This window comes from Acinonyx jubatus, chromosome D2 (genome assembly GCF_027475565.1).
Source record: "Acinonyx jubatus isolate Ajub_Pintada_27869175 chromosome D2, VMU_Ajub_asm_v1.0, whole genome shotgun sequence".
Classification (NCBI taxonomy): domain Eukaryota; kingdom Metazoa; phylum Chordata; class Mammalia; order Carnivora; family Felidae; genus Acinonyx; species Acinonyx jubatus.
Genome location: NC_069393.1, coordinates 33,513,115 through 33,536,343, shown reverse-complemented (window position 1 = coordinate 33,536,343; position 23,229 = coordinate 33,513,115). Strand labels below are relative to the sequence as shown.

The following is a 23,229-nucleotide window of genomic DNA, read 5'->3' as shown; positions in this document are numbered from 1 at the left end:
CCCCCGGCTGTATGGGGACCCCAGACTGAGTTAGGCTGCGTACGAGCGCCTGAGTCCACATGGTGTGAAACCCACTTTCTTCTAGGTTCTGGGTGATCTAGAAGATTTAGATCCTAAACCTCAAGAGACGTCCTTCTTCTCATTCAACGTCTTTCTTCTTATTTAATCTTCTCAATACTGTAGACCCAGTTGGTTTCTTTGAAGCTGTTAGTCAGGCACTCTATTGGGCACCCCACCTGCGGGGGTCCTCGGGGCCTTCTCAGCTGCCACAGCCTAGGTCCGGAGTGGACCTGGCGCCGAATCACTGGCTGGCCCAGGTGTTGGGGTGAGTGTGAGGGGCGGGGAGTCTACGGACAGGGAACAGCTCGAAAACTGGGGAGCAGGCTGAATAGCTGGGTGTCCGGACTCCAGCCTGGGCTTCGGGAGAATTTCTGATGCTGACCAGGCCTCCCTCTCGGCCTTCCAGACTTTCTTGCAGGCAGGGCCGGAAGGGAGAGGTGCACCTGCAGCCCGGCCTTCTCGGGTCCCACGCCCAAGAGGTTCAGGCTCATTGGGGTCCCTCTCCGTGCTTCGGCGTGGGAAAAAGATTTTGTCACCCACGGTGAGCTGAAGTAGCAACAACTCGGATCTCAGCCCTAGCCTTCTGCTTTGGAAGGCAAACCCACTGACTAACCTGAACGGACGTCCTGTTAGAGGGTGGCGCCTGGATGAGCCTGGGGTGGCGAATACAGTGAGGAAGGTGTTGCAGTTCTTCAGGAGAGAGGTGACGGGAATCTAAACTGAGTATGGAAAAGTGATAAGCACTGTGGCTGGTTGGATTTGTTGGGTTTGGCTTGTACCCAAAGCTAAAGCTTATAACCTGTATGATTATGAAGGTGGTGCCACTAAAATTAGGAGCCCATACGTGAGGAGGAGGAATTTTGTGGAGCTTGGGATATACCGAGTTTGAAACAGGGGCTTAGGTGTGGATGGTGGAAAGATTAAAAGGGGGAAAAAGAAAAGGCTGGGAAGTAAGCCGAAAAGAAACTTTCAAGGTGATAACCAAACAGGTGAAGTTTCATGTAATAAGAAGTCTTTGTTTTGGTTTGGAGAAAGTTATCAATGACATGAAATGCTGCAAGGTTCAAAAGAGGAATTTGAAGTTTGAGACTAGGTAGCTGGATTTGATGATTAGGAAGTCATTAGACCAGTTAAAAGATCTGCTTGAATACAGTCAATTACTGAGAGGAGAGATTGCAAGTGTAGACTAATCAAACCTTCATCGTTTGGAGCATAAAGCAAAAGACTATTGAGCGGGTGTCAGTCCCTGTAAGGATTGGGGTTTATTTTTATTTTATTAAAAAAAATTTTTTTAAGTTTATTTATTTTGAGAGAGACAGAGCGCGAGCAGGGGAGGGGCAGAGAGAGAGAGAGAGAGAATCCCAAGCAAGTTCTGTACAGAGCCCGACCTGGGGCTGGAATTCACAAAACTGTGAGATCATGGCCTGAGCCAAAAATCAAGAGTTGGTCGCTTAACCACTGAACCACCCAGGCGCCTCTGGGGTTTGGTTTAAAAAATACAAGACACATCATGTTTTGGGGCAGAAAGCAAGTAACCAATGTATATGATACAAATCTAAGAAAAGAGAGAAGGAAATGGGATCAAAATTACAAATGGAACGATCAGTTATGGAGAGAAAGGAGGACTCTTTAAGAATATAGGAAAAGTGGGGGAATGAGTTGAATGAGGAAGTACCTGAAATTTACATATCTTTGGTACGAAAGTTCTCATTGCAGTAAGGTTAGTTTTTCTTACCTGAATCTTAGGATTTTTATGGTATTTCTAAACATTCAACATACTATACTGTTGGAGTTCCCTCTAGATTAGATATGTTTAAGCTGCTCAGTAATATGTAAATGCTTGAGTAGCAAATGACATTTATAGAGAAGAATTCTCTCTCCCTCTACAAATGATCTCTTCTGTTACACAGAGAAAACAGAAGCGATCATGTTGCTACAACCAAATGTACAAACCTTCTTCCCTTTTGTTTAAAGAGACAAAGTGTCCCTTCTTTTTTCTTTTTTTTTTTAATTTTCTTTTTTATTTTTTAAAATTTACATCCAAATTAGCATATAGTGCAACAGTGATTTCAGGAGTAGATTCCTTAGTGCCCCTTACCCATTTAGCCCATCCCCCCTCCCACAACCCCTCCGTAACCCTCTGTTTGTTCTCCATATTTATGAGTCTCTTCCGTTTTGTTCCCCTCCCTGTTTTTATATGAGTTTTGTTTCCCTTCCCCTATGTTCATCTGTTTTGTTTCTTAAAGTCCTCATATGAGTGAAGTCATATGATTTTTGGAAAAGTGTCCCTTCTTAAGGAAAACAAATCTCTGAAGTCTCCCAGTACCGTCCTCTCCTCCCTAATCAGGATCCTCTTTTTTTTTGCCTTTTGCCTTCTACTCGTACCTTTCCTTAAGCATTTAGAAATATTCTTCCTTAACTGTATTTTGATATACTCCCATTTATTTTTGTGTCTTTTCATCCTCACAGCTAGAGTTCTTGAGTATATCATCTACTTTCCTTTGTTTTTTCCACTTTGAGCTATTTCTCAGCCTATTTCATCCTGTCTTGTTTCCAGCATTCCACTGAACTACCACAAAAACTACTTTTACTAAAGTCACCAATGCCCTCTATGTGTTAAATCATAAATTCTCAATAGGGACAAAACCATAATACTTTATGTATACTTTATATATTATACTTTATATAGTTGTACTATATATATTCTTCTGGAAACACACTAACACACTCTATTTACTAAAAATTGTTACCCTCCCTCCTACCTTTTTTTTTTTTTTTTTTTTTTTTTTTGTTTACTGCTCTCCAGCCACATCCTCTCAGTCTTCTTTTAGGCCCATTTCCTTGGCCCTACTCAGATGTTGGAGTTCTTTCCATAGGCTCTTTCTTACCATGCACATTCTCTCTTTGTTGTTGTTTTTTTTTCTCCTTATAGCTATAATCCCCATTGACAAAAAGTCGTGTTTACTCATAAGCATGTCTCCAACTCGGCTTCTCTCTGAAGCACCAAACCTACACATGCAATGGTCTTGTGAATATACCGATTTAGGTCAAATATATCCAGAATTGGGTCAGTATACAGGACCAGGGCTAACTGCCTCATTTTTCCTCTCATCTCCACCCCCCAAATCCACCTAATCTTTGCTCAAGCCTAAGCATTTCTCCTACCTTTTCATTATACTCTGTCCCTGCTGTCAACTCTGTTAGTCCAGGCCACCACCATAATTCATCTCTCAGCCGGTGTCACAATATCCAGTTGCCTAAGTTTCCACAGTGCGGTTTTTCTTAAAACTATAAATTGGATTTCATGAATTCCCTGCTTAAAACCATAAAAAATGACTTTACATTGCACTAAAAACTAAGTAAACCAGTCTCTGCTTATCTCCTTCCCCGTCACATCTCACCACATCACCTTACCTCCTAAAGTTGCTAAATTTGTGCTGGTTTTCTTTACTTGTGTTCTCTGTCACCTTAAAGATTGGTGAAATTCTGAAGGACTTCTGTCATAGAAATTACATCTTACTGTTTTGTTTGCCTTCTTTGCTGAAGTCTAAACACTCTTAAGTTCAAGGACTTATTTAGTTCACCCTTTTATCTCCATTGCATGCTGTATATAAAACATATTCCGAACCATCTGTTGAATGAATAAATGGTCTAAGAATTGTCTGAGAATCAGAGGAGCTAGATTCTTTTCTGATCTCATTCTCTTACCTTGCATATAGGCCCTTCTATGCCCCCATTCTGTTATATGTAGAAGGAATACATTTTCTTTTTTAAAAGGCGAAAGATTTATGTGATCTGAAGAGAAACCAGAGTATACATTTTCTTTTTTAGACACTATTCCTAGAATAGAAATTTGGCTACACATCTTCCTTGACTTATTTATGATGAGGTTATGTCCTGATAAACCCATTGTAAGTTGAAAATATTTTAAGTCAAAGATGCATTTAATATACCTAAATTTACTGAACATCATAGCTTAGCCTAGCCAACCTTAAATGTGCTTAGAACACTCAACAGTAGCCCACAGTTAGGCAAAATTATCTAAACAAAGCGTATTTTATAATTAAGTGTTGACTATCTCATGTAATTTATTGAATACTGAAGTGAAGAACAGAATAGTTGTAAGTGTATTTCTTGTTTACTCTGGTGATCATGTGGGTGATTGGGAGCTGTGGCTCACTGCCTCTGGCCAGCATCCCACAAGAGTATGGTATCACTCTGCTGGAAAAAGATCAAAATTCAAAATATGGATTCTAATGGATACATATCACTTTTGCATGATTGTAAATTAGAAAAATCTTAAGTCAAACCATCCTAAGTCAGGAACTGTGTGTTTTATATTTGCATTGTTTGTGACTCATCAGGTTGAGTGTTCATTTGGTAAAGAGGATTTATGAAGTATGTAAGCTGCAGTCAAAGCTCTGATAGAACTGTTTCTGAACAGTTTCTCAAGTGGCTTTAAAATAAGCTGGTAGCATTCTGTTTTCTGATTCAAAAGTCACTAATAACAAAAAGATGGCTATCGTTGCGGTACATGTATAAATTTCCCAGAAAGTTTGTTAAAATGATGAAAGAAGTAACTGCAGCTGCTAAAAGAATAAGTAGCTAAAGAAACAGGCTAGGGGCGCCTGGGTGGCTCAGTCCATTAAGGGTCCCACTTCGGCTCAGGTCATGATCTCACAGTTCGTGAGTTCGAGCCCCATGTCGGGCTCTGTGCTGACAGCCTGGAGCCTGCTTCGGATTCTGTGTCTGCTCTCTCTCTCTGTTCCTCCCCGGTTCATGCTCTGTTTCTCTCTCTCTCTCTCTCTCTCTCTCTCTCTCTCTCTCTCTCTCTCTCTCTCAAAAATAAACATTTTTTAAAAATTTTTAAAGAGACAACTTACACTGCTATGTGTGGCATTTATTTAATTGTTATATGTATTAGGCTTTTGTTCATAATATGAATATAAGAAATAAGCTCTCTTCTTTTATAATAGAAGGGTAAGGTGGGTTTTAAAGCTAAGCACTGATGAGAGCCACAAGTGTTATGCTTTCATCTCAGCATTAAGGATAACAATAAATCCAGATGGCTGGTTTAACTTACAGTATTCTCCTGAGATTTGAACTATTGCCAGTGAAAACAACTTTGGTGGAAACTTTTCCTGGAAAGAATTTTTCACCAGTTTAAGAGGATGAATAGGAATGTGGCCTCTAAAATAAAGGAACTATGAAGTCACTTGCTTTGAGAACAAGCAGCTCTTCTGGGGTGTACTGTGACAACAAAGTACCACAGACCTATACCTTTCTATAGGGTGACTGGTTTAAGAATATAACTTACTGTCAGATCTTTTAAATATAATTTTTGCTCAAAATAATTTATTAGAACACATTTTGGCTTCTAAATAAGAAGCACATCCTTCAGTTCTTTTTCTTAAATTATAAGCTCAAAGAGCACATTTGCTATCCATTTGCTGCCTAGTCCAATATGGCAACCGCTAACTGCATGTAGTTATATGAATTTAAATTAAGTTAAAATTAAAACTTCAGTACATCAGTTGCATTAGCCATATTTCAAGTACTCAATGGCCACGTGTGACCAATGGATACTAGTCCATCATTGCAAGAAATCCTATTGGACAGTGCTGCCTTAGAGAATGTTCCTAATAACTAGTCTCTAGGAGCCAGGTGAGAAAGGGAGCCCAAGATTCATGGACCTGGGTTTGAATCCTAGCTCTTATACTTATTGTAGGATCTGACTTAACATTTCCAAGACTTTATCATTTTATCTGTAAAAAGGGGATAAGCACGATATTTATAACATTGAGTTGTGAAGATTCAGTGAGATAATGTAGATAAGTGCCTAGCATAGTGCCTGGCCCACAGTTAGTAACTGAATACATTTTAGGTATTATTAATTTATTTGCCCTTAATGAATAGAACACTTTGGAGCTGAAAATTTAGTTTTGCAAAGGGTACCATCTTCCAAAGTTGGCTCGGTTGAAGTGCTCAAATTGGAGTCTTCATTGAGGGAATTACAGTGTTCTCCTTTAAGCTACATTTTATATTTCAGATGAAGATTTTATTACAAGAAATGTATCATAATACAAGTTTAGTTGCAGATCTTCTCATTGGATATTCCTGTTTGTTTGTTTTTTTTTAAGTGTATTAGCCCAGATGATAGTTAAAAGTTAGTAGGTTCTATATAACAAGTCTGTATTCCAATGACACTAATTTTTTTTTTTAAGTTTATTTGTTTTGAGTGAAAGAGTGGGAACAGGTGAGGGGCAGAGAGAGAGAATCCCAAGCAGGCTTCAGTCAGTGCAGAGCCCAACGTGGGGCTCGAACTCACAAACCATGAGATTATGACCTGAGCCAAAACGAAGAGTCAGATGCTTAACTGACTGAGCCACCCAGGTGCCCCTAATGACACTATTTAACACCCAAATAGAAATATAAAACTGACATTAAGCAAACCTATTAAACAAAGCATCTGATTAGATAAAGTAGAAAAATGAGCAGGTTGCAGTATTAATCTAGAAAAATTTAGTAGGTCCAATGCCTGAAGTGTCAGGGTTTATTGTCCTGTTGGTTGCTTGCTAAGTAGAGATGGCTTTGAACAAAGAAACGTATTTGTTTCTAATACAGGAACTGTTAACAGCATTTATTTTATGCATAATAATACAGTAATTATTAAAACACATCTTAGTAATTAGTAATTTACTTAAAAACTTCTAAACATGTGCCAGACGGGAAGGGGAAATCATCACCAATTAGTCCTTAAATGTCAGATGCTTTCATAAAATAAATTACTTAATCTTAAAAGAACTGCTCAGGTTTATGTCATTGTTTTCTGTGTCAACAGAATTGAATGAATGCATCCATTCTGGAAAGTTTTGCTTTCCTCTTTGGGATTTATCTTCATGCAGAGAAACTATTCATTTTAAATTTTTTACAGTTGGGCTACACTTCTACAGTAGTATAATTTTGAATTAATGGACCACCAGACTAAACACCTGATAACTGATGTTATCCATATAAAAGAAGGGAACACGTTAAGGTAATTAGATATTTTTCCACCATCCCCCATTTGCAAGGATAATAAAGTTTTTATTTGAAGCATGATTAACACTCAGAAAATTATATGTCATAATATAAAGCCCAATGAATTATCACAAAATGAATACAACTTGTAACTATATCAAAAAATAAAATGTTACAAGTACCCTAAACCACCCCCACGCTCCTCTTAGTCACTACCCTCACTCTCCTCTATAAAAGCATGTTTATCAAACCATAGATTAATTTGGTCTGTTCTAGAACTTCACATAAATAGAATCATACTGTATGTATCCTTTTGCTTCTGGCTTTGTTTGTTCAATAAACAAATCTTACAAACAGATTTAAGATTTTGCTTCGTGTAACAAGTTAATTTTCATTGCTGTGCAATTTTTCATTTTAGTAATATTGTGTAATTTATTTTTCCATTCCACTATTAATAAACATTTGAGTTGTTGCAGGTTTTCACCATAACAATATATTTTTATACATATTTTGGGTGCACATTTGTACACATTTTAATCTACCTGGAAGTAGATTTGTGTGTCACAGTTATTAAGAATATTTTTTAAATAAAATATAATTCACATACTATAAAATTCACATTTTAAAGTATACAAGTTAGTAGGTTTTAGTATATTCACAAAGCTGTACAATCATTATCTCTAATCCCAGATGGTTTTTATCACCTTAAGAAGACATGAGAAGCCCATAACCACTAACTCCACATTCTTCCCCTTACACCCAGCCTCTGGCAACCACTAATCTACTTTCTGTCTGTGTAGATTTGCCTATTCTGGACATTTTATACAAATGGAATCATACAATATGTGACCTTTGTGTCTGGCTTCTAAACATAATGTTTTCATGGTTCAGCCATTTAATAGCATGTATTACTTCATTCCTTTTTATGGTTGAATAATATTCCATTGTTTGAAAATTTGTTATTTACCCATTCATCAGTTGATACATTTGAGTTGTCTCTACTTTTTGAATATTATGAATAATGCTGCTAGGAACATTTGTATGCAAATTTTTGTATGGACATCCATTACTAGTTTTCTTGGTTGTATACCTAGGAGTAGAATTTCTGAGTCATTTGATAACTCTGTCTTTAACTTTTGCAAGAATTCACACTGTTTTCCACAGCAACTATACCATTTTAAATCCCTATCAGCAATTGATGAGGGTTCCAGTTTCTCCACTTTCTTGTCAATACTTGTTATTGTCTGCATTTTGATTATATCTAGTCTAATGGATATGAAATAATACCTCATTGTGATTTTGATTTACATTCTGAGAAGGCGTTGAGCACATTTACCTCCGCTTATTTGTCATTTGTATGTCTGTCTTCTTTGGAGTAATGTCTTCAAATTCTTTACCCATTTTTTTTATTGTGTTGTCCTTTTATTATTGAGTTGTTAAGTGTTTATATATTCTGGATAGTAGTCCCTTATAAAATATATGGTTTGCAATTATTCTCTCATTCTGTGAGTTCTCTTTTTACTTTCTTGATAATGTCCTTCGAAGTACAAAAATTTTTAATTCTGATATAAGTCCAGATTATCTGTTTTTTCTTTTGTTGCTTGTGCTTTTGGTGTCATATCTAAAAAAATTATCTAACCCAGGGTACTGACAACTTAATGCATATATGGTTTTTTCTAAGAGTTTTTAATAGTTTTAGCTCTTAGATTTAGGTCTTTGATACATTTTGAGTTGATTTTTGTATATGACATGAGGTAGAGGTCCATATTCATTCTTTTGCATGTGGAAATCTAGTTGTCCCAGCACCATTTGTTGAAATGACTCATCTCTCTCCCAGTGAATGGTTTTGGCATTCTTATCAGAAATCAATTGACTGTATATGTAAGGGTTAATTTCAGAACTCTCAGTTCTATTCCATTGATCTATATGTCTGTCCCTTTGCCAGTACCACATGGTACATTTGTAGTAGGTTTTTAAAATCAGTAAGTGTGAGTCCTCCAAATTTGTTCTTCTTTTTCAAGATTTTTCTGGCTATCCTTATCTCTTTTCATTTCTGTATGAATTTTAGGATGATCCTGTCAGTATCCACAAAAAAGACAGCTGGCATTATAGTAGGGATTGCTTTGAATCTTAGGCCAATTTGGCGAGTATTGCTATCTTAACAATATTAAGTTTTCTAATCCATGAACATGAAATACCTTCCCAAGTTTTAGATATTTTTAATTTCTAATTTCTTTCAGTGATGTTCTGTACTATTCAATGTACAAGTCTTGCACTTTTGTTAAATTTAGTCCTAAGTATTTTGATCTTCTTGATGCTCTTGTAAATGGATTGTTTTCTCAATTTCATTTTCAGGTTATTCAATGCTAATGTGTAGAAATAGAATTGTTTTTTAGGGGTGCCTGGGTGGCTCAGTTGGTTAAAGCGTCCGACTTTGGCTCAGGTCATGATATCATGGTTTGTGAGTTCGAGCCCCACATCGGGCTCTGTGCTGACGACTCAGGCCTGGAGCCTGTCTTGCTCTGTCTCTCTGCCCCTCCCCTGCTCGCACTCTGTCTGTCTCTCAAAAATAAATAAACATTAAAAAAAATTTTTTAATAAAAAGGAAATATAATTTTTTATATTAATCTTGTATTCTGCGAGCTTGCCGAACTCACTAACTATGATTTTGTGTGTGTGTACGTCTGTGTTCCTTAGGACTTTACATATATAAAAATTGTGTCATCTGCAAATAGAGGTAGTTTTTTTCTTCCTTTCCACTTTGGAAGCCTTTGGTTTCATTTTTCTAATTGCCCTGGCTAGAATCTCCAGTACCATACTGAATAAAAATGGTGAGAGTTGGGGCACCTGGGTGGCTCAGTCAGTTAAGCATCCGACTTCAGCTCAGGTCATGATCTCACACGGTCCATGAGTTCGAGCCCCGCGTCGGGCTCTGTGCTGACAGCTCAGAGCCTGGAGCCTGCTTTGGATTCTAGGTCTCCCTCTCTCTCTGCCCCTCCCCTGCTCATGCTCTGTCTCTCTCTGTCTCAAAAATAAAAACATTAAAAAATATATTTTAAAAAAATGGTGAGAGTGGACATCATTGTTTATTCTTGATATTAAGGAAAAAGATTTTAATCTGTAATCATTAAATATAATGTTAGCTATGGGATTTTCATAGATGCCCCATCAATGTTAGGAAGTTTCTTTTTCTATTTTAAGTGTTTTTATTATAAACAGGTGCTAGATTTTGTCAAATTATTTTCCTGCACGTTTTGAAATGATTATATGGTTTTATTGTCTTTTATTTTATGTATGTTGTGTGTTACATTGATTGATTTTCATATGTTGAACCAATCTTCCATTCTTGGAATAAATCCTATTGGCTGAGGTGTATAATCTTCTGTATATATTGCTAGATTCAATTTACTAGCATTTTGTTGAGGATTTTTACAGCTATTCTTAAGTGATATTGGTCTGTATTTTCTTGTATTGCCTTTGTCTGGTTTTGTCAGGATAATACAAGGGTACTTTTTGATGTACACTAAATTGTTTAAACTTTTTTCCCTCCAGAAAATGATTCACAGTCTATTTCTCATAAACTGTTCCGGTGACATATTTCTAGAGAAGCACTGGAAGAGTGTTGTGAGCCAGTCTGTCTGTGATTATTTCTTTGAAGCACAAGAGAAAGCTGCTGATGTTGAAAATGTACCACCTGTCATTTCAACACCTCATCACTACCTCATCAGTATCTACCGGGATAAGCTCTTCTTTGTGTCTGTCATACAGACTGAAGTGCCACCTCTATTTGTAATTGAGTTTCTACATCGAGTTGCTGACACTTTTCAGGTTGGTTATTCATCAAATCTTTTGAACTTAAATTACTCAAGTTAGGGGTAGGACACATGATGATATTCTTTAATTATCCAGCTTTGTATGTGTATTCTATCTCTCTGCTTTTCAACTAAGAATAAATTCATAAACCCTTTTTTGTAGGGTGTGTAGCAGTATACATGGCTGTTGTATTCATTGTTTCAGTAGAACACAGTAATCTCATGGTCATGGAAGCCACCCAGGCACCCCCAAAAAACAATATCACTTAAGAAGGTTATTTTTTATATGTATTACAAATTATGTCATCAGGAAACAGTAATGCCCTCTACATACAGTTCTCTGAATGGTCCCAAGATTTTTATTGGTTATGCAGTCTTCTAATATTTACATTTTATTATCTTGCTAAATGTACCAAATAATTGAAAACTTATCTGTGTTTTGGAGGTAGGCAAGTGAAGTTTATAGTTCACATTCTAGTTTAATGTTTCAGTGTACTCTCTGGCTTAATATGTAATAGGAATTCAGTTCAATCTAAAAATATTAAGAAAATTATTCAAGAATAATGTAGAGAACTACAAAGGGTTTTTTTCCTTCTGATTTATGTATTTTCAACATATTAAACAATGAATTATGCTACTATAAGTTTATCCTGCTGAACAAAGAGTGTCTAGCAAGCCTTTCTTCATGTCTTCCATTGTGCAATATTATGTACATTTTGTTAAGGACTACTTTGGTGAGTGTTCGGAAGCTGCAATTAAGGATAATGTGGTCATTGTATATGAGCTTTTGGAAGAAATGTTAGACAATGGATTTCCACTGGCTACTGAATCTAATATTTTGAAAGAACTGATTAAACCACCAACAATTCTACGTTCTGTCGTCAACTCTATTACAGGTAAGGTGAAAACGTAGGAACTGAGCAAATAAAACTATATAAACAAGTTGTTTATAATCTTGTTTATGATCTGACAGATTATTAAGGTAGTACAGCTTGCCCAGAGTTAAAGTTAGTGCTGTTGTGAAAATGGATGTGTATTTCTTTTCATGGGAAGAGGCTAGGTCTTAAATGAAAAAGAAAACTTTTGGTTTTTATTCTTTTATTATAGATTTTTCTATAAGACCACAATAACATTATTACTATTACTTAACACTAAATAATAAGACTGAATAACTTCCCAGTTAATCCTAAAGAAGCCAATAGAAAAGGGAAGGCTACGTAGAAGAGCATTCAATCTATGTATAGACTGGCATTGTAGTATTTAAAATAGCATTATTTTATGTGATGTGATGAATATATAAACTAATACTATACTCAGAGTCATTTTGTAGTGTATATCAAATCATGTTATACACTTAAACTTAACACAATATTATATGTCAATTGTATCTCAAAAGCTGGCAAAAATAGCATTATAAAACTGGCATTATGTTATATATAAAATATATAAAACCCAAATTACTAAACTATAGAAAATTTAAGATCCTCACCACAGAGTACATATTGTCTCCTCCAAGTCTTTGTTTTATACATGCAGAAGATTTATTAAAACAAAAAGATAGGAAATTAGTCTATTTGTGAGATCTCATGCAATGTGGGCCTTGTACTTGTTTTGTAAGTTTCTAATTTTGGTTTATTTCTTGAGTGTAGCTAGAAATTAGGTACATCCAGATGATGGCTTTTTTTTTTTTTTTTTTTTTTTTTTTGAGAGCATTGAAGTCTTCTAGAGAAAGATTTCTGTGAAATGTTACATGCCACACCAGCTATAATGTCTACCATTATAAACCCCTCTCCAAATATACTGACCTAAAAAATGGGGCAAGGGAGGCTTGCAAGAAAGCTTTATTCATCCTCTATACAAGGCTGAGTGTTAGGAGAAATTCAAGGAAAGATAAGATGGAGTGTCTGTGTGCCTAAAATTTAAACTCTGGATGAGAGATTGGGAAAAAAAAAATAAAGTACATAAATAATAGTAAGATTGTAAAAGGCAATTCCATACTTTATAGATAATGCAGTGACACTGGAAGGTACACATGATATAATATTAAATGGAAAAAAAAACACAAAACCATAAAAATTATTTAATTATCTTAATTATACATAAACATTCATACAGACAAAAAAGCTCTAAAATGTTTTCAACAACCATCTCCAACTGAGGAACTACATACTATCTTTATTTTTGCCTTACACTTTCTAATTTCCAAAGTGAACATGTATTTTATAATTACTAAAATAATAGAATGACAGTATATAGACTATTAAGGCAGTGCTTTATAAAATTCAAGAGAATGGTTCAGTGGATGAAATAATTCCTTCTGAATTATACTGGTTGGCCCTAGGGCAGAGCCCTAGAGAAGCAACAGAATTTAGGGAGAGAGGGAGGAATAAGAGCATTCTATAGATGGAACAATATGAGAAAACACACACAAAGTGAAAAGCCTTGAATTGTATTAATTTGTTTAGCAGCAGCAGAGCTGTTTTTTAGCTGAGTCGTGAGAGATAAAATTAGTTAAGTTGAGGAAATTCTTGAATGCTAGTCTAAATTTGTTGTGGGGGGTTTTTTGGTGTTTTTTTTTTTTTTCCCACAAAGCCAGTGTGGAAACATTGAAAGTTTTGAACAGGAAGATTAAGGCAGTGTTTTTCAAAAATTTTGGAAGGCAAAAGGTTGGAGACACTAACACCAATCAAATGAGACTGTAAAATTATATGTAAAAAAAGCAAAATTATCAAAATACAAAAAAATAATAATAATAAGTGGAACCTACTTATGAGGGAAATGTTTAAAGAAATATACCAAAATGTTAATGGTAGTTGTATTTTAGTAAAAGGAAGATAGATATTTTTCTCCACTTTTCTGAACTTCACATGTGTTGTTGTTGTTATTAAGCATGTACTACTTGTATGTTGGAAATGTAAATTAACCAAAATGTTAAATATGTCACAGCTCAAGGATATGTTTTGGACAACCAGACTTTCTTCAGACATATGTCAGTTTATCAGTAAAAAAGCCAGACATTAAACATGAGCAATATTGCAGCCATATGGGTGTCTGACCTTAAAATGGGAGAAGGCTAGAGTGTGTTCTTCATCCAGTTACTCCACTGAGGCCTGCTTGGCAGCATCTCATGTAGAATTTAAGCTGAATACCAAAGGGCCTACTAATCACTTTGTATTCTCAGTGGAGACATTTTATCAGCAGAAGATTTTAAAACAACTAGCCTCTTTTCTTCATCAGTGGCAGCAGGATGAGATTCTGTTGTTGAGCCACTGGAATCAGGTTAGCTTACTGTTAACATGCAGAAAGCAAAAGATAAGTAAGTGAATTTAACCTGGTTTGGCACATAGAGGACCACATGGTCTACTTCTGTCTTCTAGAAATTTGATCATGTTGGTATGAAAATATCTCCGACAATTCTGGAAACCATCCACAAGTGGTTCTTCACATACTTCAATGAAGTAAAACCCAAACAGTAAAGAAGCAAATAAAGCATTCTTTTTTTGTGTTTTGGTTTTGTTTTGTTTTGCTGGTTAATAGCTTCTTTCTTTCTTTCTTTCTTTCTTTCTTTCTTTCTTTCTTTCTTTCTCTCTTTCTCTCTTTCTCTCTTTCTCTCTTTTTCTTTCTCTCTCTTTCTTTCTTTTTTTCTCTTTTCTTTCTTTCTCTCCTTTCTTTCTTTCTTTCTTCCTTTCAAGTTAGCTGTACACCCAACTTGGAACTTGAACTCACAACCCCAAGGTCAAGAGTCGCACACTCTACCAACTGAGCCAGCCAGGTGCCCTTGTAAATAGCTTTTCTGATGACCATTTAATGCATCACCTTTGCTTTCTCCTTTTCCGGTTTCTAGGCAGCAGTAATGTTGGGGACACACTCCCCACTGGGCAGCTGTCCAACATCCCATGGCGACGGGCAGGGGTAAAGTACACAAACAATGAAGCCTATTTTGATGTCGTTGAAGAAATAGATGCAATTATAGATAAATCAGGTAATTGTGTGCATGTAATCTTATTTAGGAAGAAACAGTTGAGCTGACATAAGCTGAACAGAAAATTGAAACCCTTTGGCAGTATGGCTTCAGTGGAAAGGCATTCACTTTCTAACAGCTTAAAAATCTGTTTATTTTGCCCAGAGGTTACATATAATTTTCATAACCACTAGTTTAGGTCTGCCAAACCTTATAAATCAGATCTCATGCTGCCTTGTTAAGCCAGTTATTACCCTGTATGCCTCTGCCTTTTGCCGTTTATTCATTTAAACATTTATTGTATATCTACCATACACCATACTTTTGCTACCACTTTAATATGCAGTACTTCTTTTTTTTATGTATAATTTTTTTTAATGTTTATTCATTTTTGAGAGGGAGCAACAGAGCACCAGCCAGGGAGGGGCAGAGAGAAAGAGAGACACAGAATCCGTAGCAGTTTCAGGCTCTGAGCTGTCAGCACAGAGCCCAACACGGGGCTTGAACTCTTGAGCCGTGAGATCATGACCTGGGCCAAAGTCAGACACTTAACCGACTAAGCCACTCAGCTGCCCCTATATGCAGTACTTCTAATAACAACCCCCAAAAAACAGCAGTACTGTCTTAGAATCATAAAGTTTTATTTAAAACATCTAGTCCAACCCTCACATTTTATACATAAGGAAACTGAAGCTCAGAAGAGTTTAGTAATCTGCTTAAGGTCACACAGCTAGTTGCCGTGTGAAAATGAGTTATTACGAATTACAACCAATATCTTTTCTTTAGTGAGTGCTCTTTTTCATTATAAAATTCTATCCTACAGAATAATAACTGTATTATTACAGAATAATGCCTATTTCTTAAAGTTAACAGTTTAGTCCATTTCATGAGAAACTTGCCTCATTTGTAAATTCCATTAAAAATATTTAATTTCAGGGGCGCCTGGGTGGCGCAGTCGGTTGAGCGTCCGACTTCAGCCAGGTCATGATCTCGCGGTCCGTGAGTTCGAGCCCCGCGTCGGGCTCTGGGCTGATGGCTCAGAGCCTGGAGCCTGCTTCTGATTCTGTGTCTCCCTCTCTCTCTGCCCCTCCCCCGTTCATGCTCTCTCTCTGTCCCAAAAAAAATAAATAAACGTTGAAAAAAAAAATTAAAAAAAAAAAATATTTAATTTCAGGGCCACCTGAATGGCTCAGTTGGTTAAGCATCCGACTTCGGCTCAGGTCATGATCTCACGGTTCGTTGATTCGAGCCCCACATTGGGCTCTGTGCTGACAGCTCGGAGCGTAGAGTCTGCTTCAGATCCTGTGTCTCCCTCTCTCTCTCTGCCCCTCCCCCACTCGTGCTCTGTCTCTCAAAAATGAATAAACGTGAAAAAAAATTTTTTTTAATTTTTAACTTCATATCCAGCAGTCTTTCAAGGTTCACTATCAAGATAGAGTCAGGTTTCATATTCCTTAGAATTACCTACCAGAGTTAGATGTGGGCCATGGCACTTAGTGAAGAAGTTGTTGTATCTGGTGTAATATATCCTTTGTCCACTAACTTGTTAGAAGATGTTCAAGTTTCATTATGTCTGACACTCAGGAGGTGTCTCCATTACTTCAGATACAGTGATAGCTCTAGTAAAGACTCAGATTCCAGTGATGTTATCACTTTATTTCTTTCCTCAGGATCTACAGTCTTTGCAGAAATTCAGGGGGTCATTGATGCTTGCATTAAGCTATCTGGAATGCCTGACCTTTCTCTTTCTTTCATGGTAAGTTCTCCTGCCCTGTAGTTCTTTGCATGCCTAATACATATGAAGTACTAAATGAAATGATAAATACTGAGAGATGTTTGTATCTTAGATTATAAGGATTATCTCAGTAGTATTCTTAGTACAGCTTCCCAAGACAGTGTTTTACATGATGAGCATGGCCTTTATGAAAAGGCTGAGGTCTTTTCCTGAGTTTGCCAGAAGTGGCTTAAGTGGCTGGCTGGCTTCTGCAAATGTGTAGTCTCACTTAACCGAATTATTTGTTTTGCTGATGAAAGGGCATTGATCTTTTTCATCATTTTAGACTCAGCATGATACACTACTAAGAAAATCAAGAGAACAAGAGTTCTGATGCTGTCTTGTCCTGACCTTGACTTCTTCAAACCTCAGTTTTTTCATTTATAAAATGGACATGATACTACTTGTATTTTCTACTTAATAGTTATTGAAATTCAAATAAAATAATATCCATTAAGATTGTGTTAATGTGGTCATAGTAACCAACTCTTAACATGACTCTTTTATCTTTAGGGAGTCTATTAATTTCTCATATCTGAGTAGAGTTGCCATATTCACTGCACTCTATGAATATTGCTATCTTGTTTTCCTGGCAGAACCCACGGCTTCTAGATGATGTCAGCTTCCACCCCTGCATCCGGTTCAAGCGTTGGGAATCTGAAAGAGTTTTGTCATTTATTCCTCCAGATGGAAATTTCCGACTCATATCATATCGTGTCAGCTCACAAAAGTATGTCGGTGCATTAACCAGAGATCTACCATCATAGATCAGTGTGATGGGTAGAATTCACTTTACCTTTTCCATTTTGACAGTTGAATACTTGAATTCATCACTGCTCCCTTTAGCCATGGCCCAGCAGGAGACTCAGGAAGAACTGGTGAAAATATGTATCTAATATAATCAGTGTACCTTGAATCTGAGAGTATGAAATAGTAGTAAATGAGAGTAGTAAAATATATACCTGAGAACAAGCATTTTGGAATTGTGTAACCTGGGCAAAACCTTGAATCCATGCCATAATTTTACTGTGGTCTTTAGGCTTCATAACTAAAGGACACACATATCTCCAGCTTCCCAGGGTATCTCCCAACTAACTGGCTTCAGGACACTCTTTTGTGTACTGAGGTTCAAATGAATGAATTAGCATTATGGGTTGTACCTGGTTTGTCCCTGGAAAATATCAGAAGGTATACGGGTAATATTAGACGGGACTTAAAAGCAGAGGAGTTGTTTCTTGGCTCTTACCACATAGGGACTATTTTATTTAGTATAATTTTAAATTATCTTTTCTATGGTATCTTAATTCATTTCTTTAAACTAGGGCTATTTGCCCCAATTGTTTATACTATCTTGACTTGTATATGTATTGCTCAGAAATTGTATGAGTCTTAGTGCAGTGATGCTGGAACCCTGATGTACTCAAACCCCCTGGTACAGATGCTAAATCTCCACTTCTGGGGGTATATGGTCCCATAGTGGAGTCAAAGGCAGGGTAGGACACTCTGGACTGAGGTTTTCAGGCTACCTCTAGAACTGTCTCACACCATTAATCATGTTTGTGGTTGAGTCTGTCTTTCTCTTTTTAGTCTAGTGGCAATACCAGTGTATGTGAAACATTGCATCAGCTTTAAGGAGAACAGTTCTTGTGGAAGATTCGATATTACAATTGGACCAAAGCAGAATATGGGGAAAACTATTGAAGGAATCACAGTAACAGTTCACATGCCAAAAGTTGTACTGAATATGAACCTGACACCAACACAAGGCAGCTATACATTTGATCCAGTTACCAAGGTATGGCCACCTCTCATCAAGAGTAAGCAAGTGTTTCTGCAGTTTCTGTAAGCAAGAGTAATGGCAGGGAGGGCAGAAGGAAGGGTTTAATGTCTTGGTTAAAACTAAAGTTCCTAACAAAACCTAGAGAGCATACTGTGCTATGCGCCTGCCCCTGGCTGTGGAGGGAACCCACATCTGCTGCTGAGGAGATGAACAGAAAACTGAGACTCATTCTGTTCTCCCTCAGAGTGTGTCTTTTTCTCATCCACTGATCATCTAGAGACCCACTCGCTAATGAGGAAGAAGATATAAAAAGCTTTTTAAAAAGAGAGAAGCATTACCTGGATATAAGAAGATAGTATTGTAGTCTGTTGTTAAATTTTCTGTAGAAATTGATCAGTAAGACCTTTCTTTTTCATTTAAAAGCACTGTTTCACACTTTTCCACAGTGGGTACTGGCTAGGAAAGCTGCTTCCTCACTATACATAAATGTGCCTCTAGCAGAGGGTTTTCAGAGAAACTATAAAAGATGATTTTCTCTCAGCTTCCTGCTTGGGTAAAAAATATGATTCTTTTCAGTGGCAGTTATTGTACTGCCTGATAAGTGAAAAGGCATATTTTTGAATGAAATCATCATCCAATCCAGTCCTAAGGATTTGAAGAACCTCCCCGGATACTACACAGGGCTGAGCAATGAAGGGGGAGCTCCAGATCCCTGGCCCTTCACCTTGGCTTCAGCCATAACAGCTTCACTTTCTTGACTGTTACTGAGCTTCCACACTAAAGATTTCATTTGAACAAAGAAAGCTAAAAGTTTAAAGAACACCAGTTTAGGTCCATTTTCTCATTTTACAAGAAGAGTAAACTGAGGCCCAGAGACACAGTGAAGGCAATATAGTAGAAACAACATTTGAAATCAGTCTTAGGTTCAAATCCCAATTTTTTTTTTAACATTTATTTATTTTTGAGACAGAGAGAGACAGAGCATGAACGGGGGAGGGTCAGAGAGAGAGGGAGGGAGACACAGAATTTGAAACAGGCTCCAGGCTCTGAGCTGTCAGCACAGAGCCCGACGCGGGGCTCGAACTCATGGACCGCGAGATCATGACCTGAGCCGCAGTCGGCCGCTCAACCGACTGAGCCACCCAGGCGCCCCTTCAAATCCCAATTTTGCCTCTAAACTAGCTATGTGACCCTGAGCAAGTCATTTGACCCCTGAGCCTCAGTTTCCTTATTGATAAAAAGAAGATAAAATCTGCATCACAGGCTTTTTTTTTTTTAATGTTTATTTTTGAGACCAAGAGCGAGTGGGGGAGGGATAGAGAGAGAGGGAGACACAGACTTGGAAGTAGGCTCCAGGCTCTGAGCTGTCAGCACAGAGCCCTACCCAAGGCTCAAACCCACAAACCATGAGATCATGACCTGAGCTGAAGTTGGATGCTTAACCACCTGAACCACCCAGGCGCCCCCAGGCTTCTTTGAGATAATGTGTGAATAGTGCTAAGCACAATACTGTATCCAAAAGTAGATGGTCTACAAATGTTGGTTCTCTGTGCTGACCATTCAGAGTCACAGAAGATCCCAGGTCTCTTGTTTCCAAGACACTGTGCTCCATTCTGTACAGAAAGTTATGGTGTCTTTGAACCTTGTCTCTAAACATTTGTCTTTAGTAAATAGTTCAGGTTGTATTTGGTTGTTATGTCTTTTTAAGGTACTAACATGGGATGTGGGAAAAATTACTCCACAAAAGCTCCCAAGTCTTAAAGGACTGGTAAATTTACAGTCTGGAGCACCCAAGCCGGAAGAGAATCCAAGTCTCAACATACAATTCAAGATCCAGCAGCTTGCTATTTCTGGTAAGGATAAGTTTTGTGTTGAAGGGTTAACTGAATTTTGCTTAGAAGGCTACTAACATTCCCTCTCTAAAAAGAACTAACTCCAGCCTGCCTTTCACACTGTGCTATGGGGCCTCCTCTCAGGTACAGTGATTTTGGAGAGCACTTTAACTTCCTTCACCAGACCCCCTTCCCAGCACAAAAGAAGGAGTCATTCATACTCACAGAAAGAATCATCTTGAAAAGACATCCCTTGCCCACATGGGAATCTAAACTAAAACCATCCTTCCACAGTGCTATAATTTATGAACAGTAGAAAGGAGATTGCTTCCAAATGATAAAAGGGACTCTTGGTTAATGTCAGATTTACTGTGTAGTATTCATTGCTAAACAAATATTGTTGGTTGGTGTGACCAGGATAATAATTTGTTCCTTTCCTTACCTATTCTTTTTGACACAGGCTTAAAAGTAAACCGTTTGGACATGTATGGGGAGAAATATAAGCCATTTAAAGGAGTCAAATATGTCACGAAAGCTGGAAAGTTCCAAGTGAGGACATGAGAAGAAGCCAAAATTCCTCAAGATCTGTTTGTTTTCCTAGTGTCATTATAGTTTATTACTGTTAGGTACCAAGTGGGTGGGAATACATATTCTAGTTAAAGCATCCCTGTTGAGCTACACACCGCTAACGAAGTTGCTTAGTAATCAATGTAGGGTTCTTAAGGAGCTTTAAGCTAAGGAAACTTTGAATTACTTAGCTTATTTTGTATCATTTCAGTTAGGAAGATTCTGGAGGTGATTTCCTTCATGGGGGGCATCAGCTGGAGGCTGCACGTTGTAACAGTAAAGGCAAAAGTCTACAGTGATCACCTGTTCCCTAAAACAAGTGAACTGGTCTCAGCCAGCAGGAGCTATCTTAATCTGTAATGTGATGCATCAAGTGCAGCCAAATGTCACACCTGATTTTAGCCATCCCAAATCAGCAACTGTCCCAACAGAGGAAATCTCCCCACCCCCAAGAAGTTTACAGAAAACTGCCTCTTCAAGTGTTTGCCTTATTCAGCTTTTCACTTGTGCCATTAAGCAAGCACTGTAGCAGAAGCCACTTCCACATGGCCCTGGCAGGGGGCACTACTGCTCCATGCTTCATTCTCACTATACTTGGTATTGTATTTTTTATAAATAAGATTTTTATGTAAAGCTCAGATTTTGATTTACAGGGACCTTGCTGCATACGTACCATCTCAGTTTTGTGCCACTGGTTCAGCCATTTAGATAGCATAGTAAAAATGATTTGTATCAAAGGGGCAAATGCTTTATTAAGGTCATAAAAGGGAACACTACTTCTGCTTTTAGGAAGTTATTGCAAGCACAAGCATTTGAGATTTGAAGCAAATTTAAGCAGTAAAAGAGAAACTTCAGTGAACCTTTGCCACCTTCGTGTTCTATAAAACTTGTCAACACCGCTTAAACCATAGTTAGCCTAAAGGCCTCAAGCCCTAGTTCAGCAAAAGGAAGAAAATGTGCCTGCTTCACTATCGTCAGTCTTTTAAACCTTTTATCTTTTTTATTGTTCTTAAGGTCTTTGAATTTACCTGCATCCCTTGTCTTCAAGGGGAACCCCCTTTTCATATTGTGTGCTTCCCAAGGTTATGGTAGTAGGTTCCTTCCTGAAGCTGTTCAGAATTATTACTTGAATGTCTCTACTGTACTGACAAAATACTTGGATGTGCATTATATTGAGGCAGAAACAAAACCTTCACCAACACTGATGAAACCATATTGATCCTCATGGTTGGCAAGTCAGTCTGTAGTTGTATCACTTCACTCAACTTCATTGGCTTTGAAGTCCTTGCCCAGTTGTTTTGCCTCATGAGATACGAAGGAGATAGGCTAAAAGATGTAAGTGCTTGTTCATCATGGTTCCCACATGTTCTTGCTTATGGTATTAGTTTTCTTCTCCTTGTGACTCCATTCTCTTCATTCGTCTCTGCTTATAACTGCCTTTTCTGTATCATGCTAAGAATGACCCTTAAATTCATCACATTGTGCTCTCAAGGGCTAGTGGTTGATGCTGGTACACAGAGCCCACCATACAGCAGCATTCTTACCTTTGCCTGCCTAGGGTACCCAGCCTGCCTTTCATCTAATAGGAAATGGCACTTTTTGCAAATTTGGAATTTCCTGGGTAACCGATATCAGTTTGGCAGCTAAAATCAGGGCGTTGCCAAATATTTATTCCCTTTGCCTGAGGTTAATTACCTAGTTCAGTTGCTTTTCATTTTTAATGTCTTTTAATGCCCTATCTTAAAAGAGCAGTCAGTACCTTGGCTTTTCTTTCTGCAGAATCCCTAATCTCAACCATCCATATCGCGAATGTCCAGTTTTCTTTCTGTGCTATCTTCTCATATATAAACAGATTATATGCCAAGAGTCCCTTGTCTTTAGCAATTTCTGCTAAAACTTCCAAGTAGACTGTTTCCTTTTATAATTAAATTATTGTATTTATTAATTTGAATCCAGTAAGTCCTTTATCTAACCTGGCTTTACTGTCAATAAAAAGACGAAGCAACAAATTGATTTTTTTTAACTTGACTGTTGATTGAGCATTCTCAGATGGGCATGCCTCAGTATCAGAGCAGGCTAAACATGATCAGATTTTGTTCTGTATCATCACATAGGTGTAAGGGTTGCTGCAGAGCACTTCCAGGTGCTCGTCTCTTAACCTCAGTATGTTAACAGCCATGTGTACTTTCTCTAAGCATCACCCTATGGCCAGAGACTGAGCAATAAGTGATCAAAGCTACTCTCCCTACCACCACCACCAGCACCAACTACTAATAAGTAACAAAGATCCATGAATACTTAGAATATTTTTCAAACACAGAAATCCAGCTAATCCCAGAATTGCCCCATTTTATAAATTCTTAAAGGAGCCATCCTAAGAGCAAATGAAGTTAGACGCTCATTCTCTGTATAAGGAAGTTACT

At 37.5% G+C, this 23,229-nt stretch overlaps 2 protein-coding genes across 5 annotated transcripts in view; one reads left to right on the top strand and one right to left on the bottom strand.

Moving 5' to 3' along the window:
- ADK (adenosine kinase) overlaps positions 1 to 15,854 on the bottom strand; it is a 528,728-nt gene extending 512,874 nt beyond the window's left edge. The window contains exon 1 of the mRNA XM_053207898.1: positions 15,796 to 15,854. Within this exon, the coding sequence (XP_053063873.1) occupies positions 15,796 to 15,839 (44 nt within the window). The 5' untranslated portion in view covers positions 15,840 to 15,854. The remainder of the gene's footprint in view (positions 1 to 15,795) is intronic.
- Positions 281 to 22,815, top strand: AP3M1 (adaptor related protein complex 3 subunit mu 1). Of its 4 annotated transcripts, none has more exons than XM_015067726.3 (9): positions 281 to 601; positions 10,633 to 10,908; positions 11,617 to 11,788; positions 14,737 to 14,874; positions 16,524 to 16,609; positions 17,224 to 17,357; positions 18,215 to 18,422; positions 20,116 to 20,260; positions 20,700 to 22,815. In XM_015067726.3, exons 2-9 carry the CDS (start codon positions 10,636 to 10,638, stop codon positions 20,798 to 20,800), a joined length of 1,257 nt encoding a protein of 418 aa, XP_014923212.1. In that variant the 5' UTR covers positions 281 to 601; positions 10,633 to 10,635; the 3' UTR covers positions 20,801 to 22,815. The 4 variants fall into 4 exon arrangements, with proteins under 4 accessions (XP_014923212.1, XP_053063870.1, XP_053063869.1 ...); XM_053207895.1 differs by having other exon boundaries at positions 303 to 326; XM_053207894.1 differs by having other exon boundaries at positions 316 to 763.
- Positions 22,816 to 23,229: the final 414 nt, after the last annotated feature.

Excerpts from the sequence above, each read along its gene's own strand:
- AP3M1 (XM_015067726.3), top strand. The coding sequence starts at position 10,636 with ATGATTCACAGTCTATTTCTCATAAACTGTTCCGGTGACATATTTCTA. Across the intron at positions 16,610-17,223 it reads ACCTTTCTCTTTCTTTCATG|AACCCACGGCTTCTAGATGA; the intron begins GTAAGTTCTCCT and ends TTTTCCTGGCAG. Across the intron at positions 17,358-18,214 it reads TATCGTGTCAGCTCACAAAA|TCTAGTGGCAATACCAGTGT; the intron begins GTATGTCGGTGC and ends TTCTCTTTTTAG.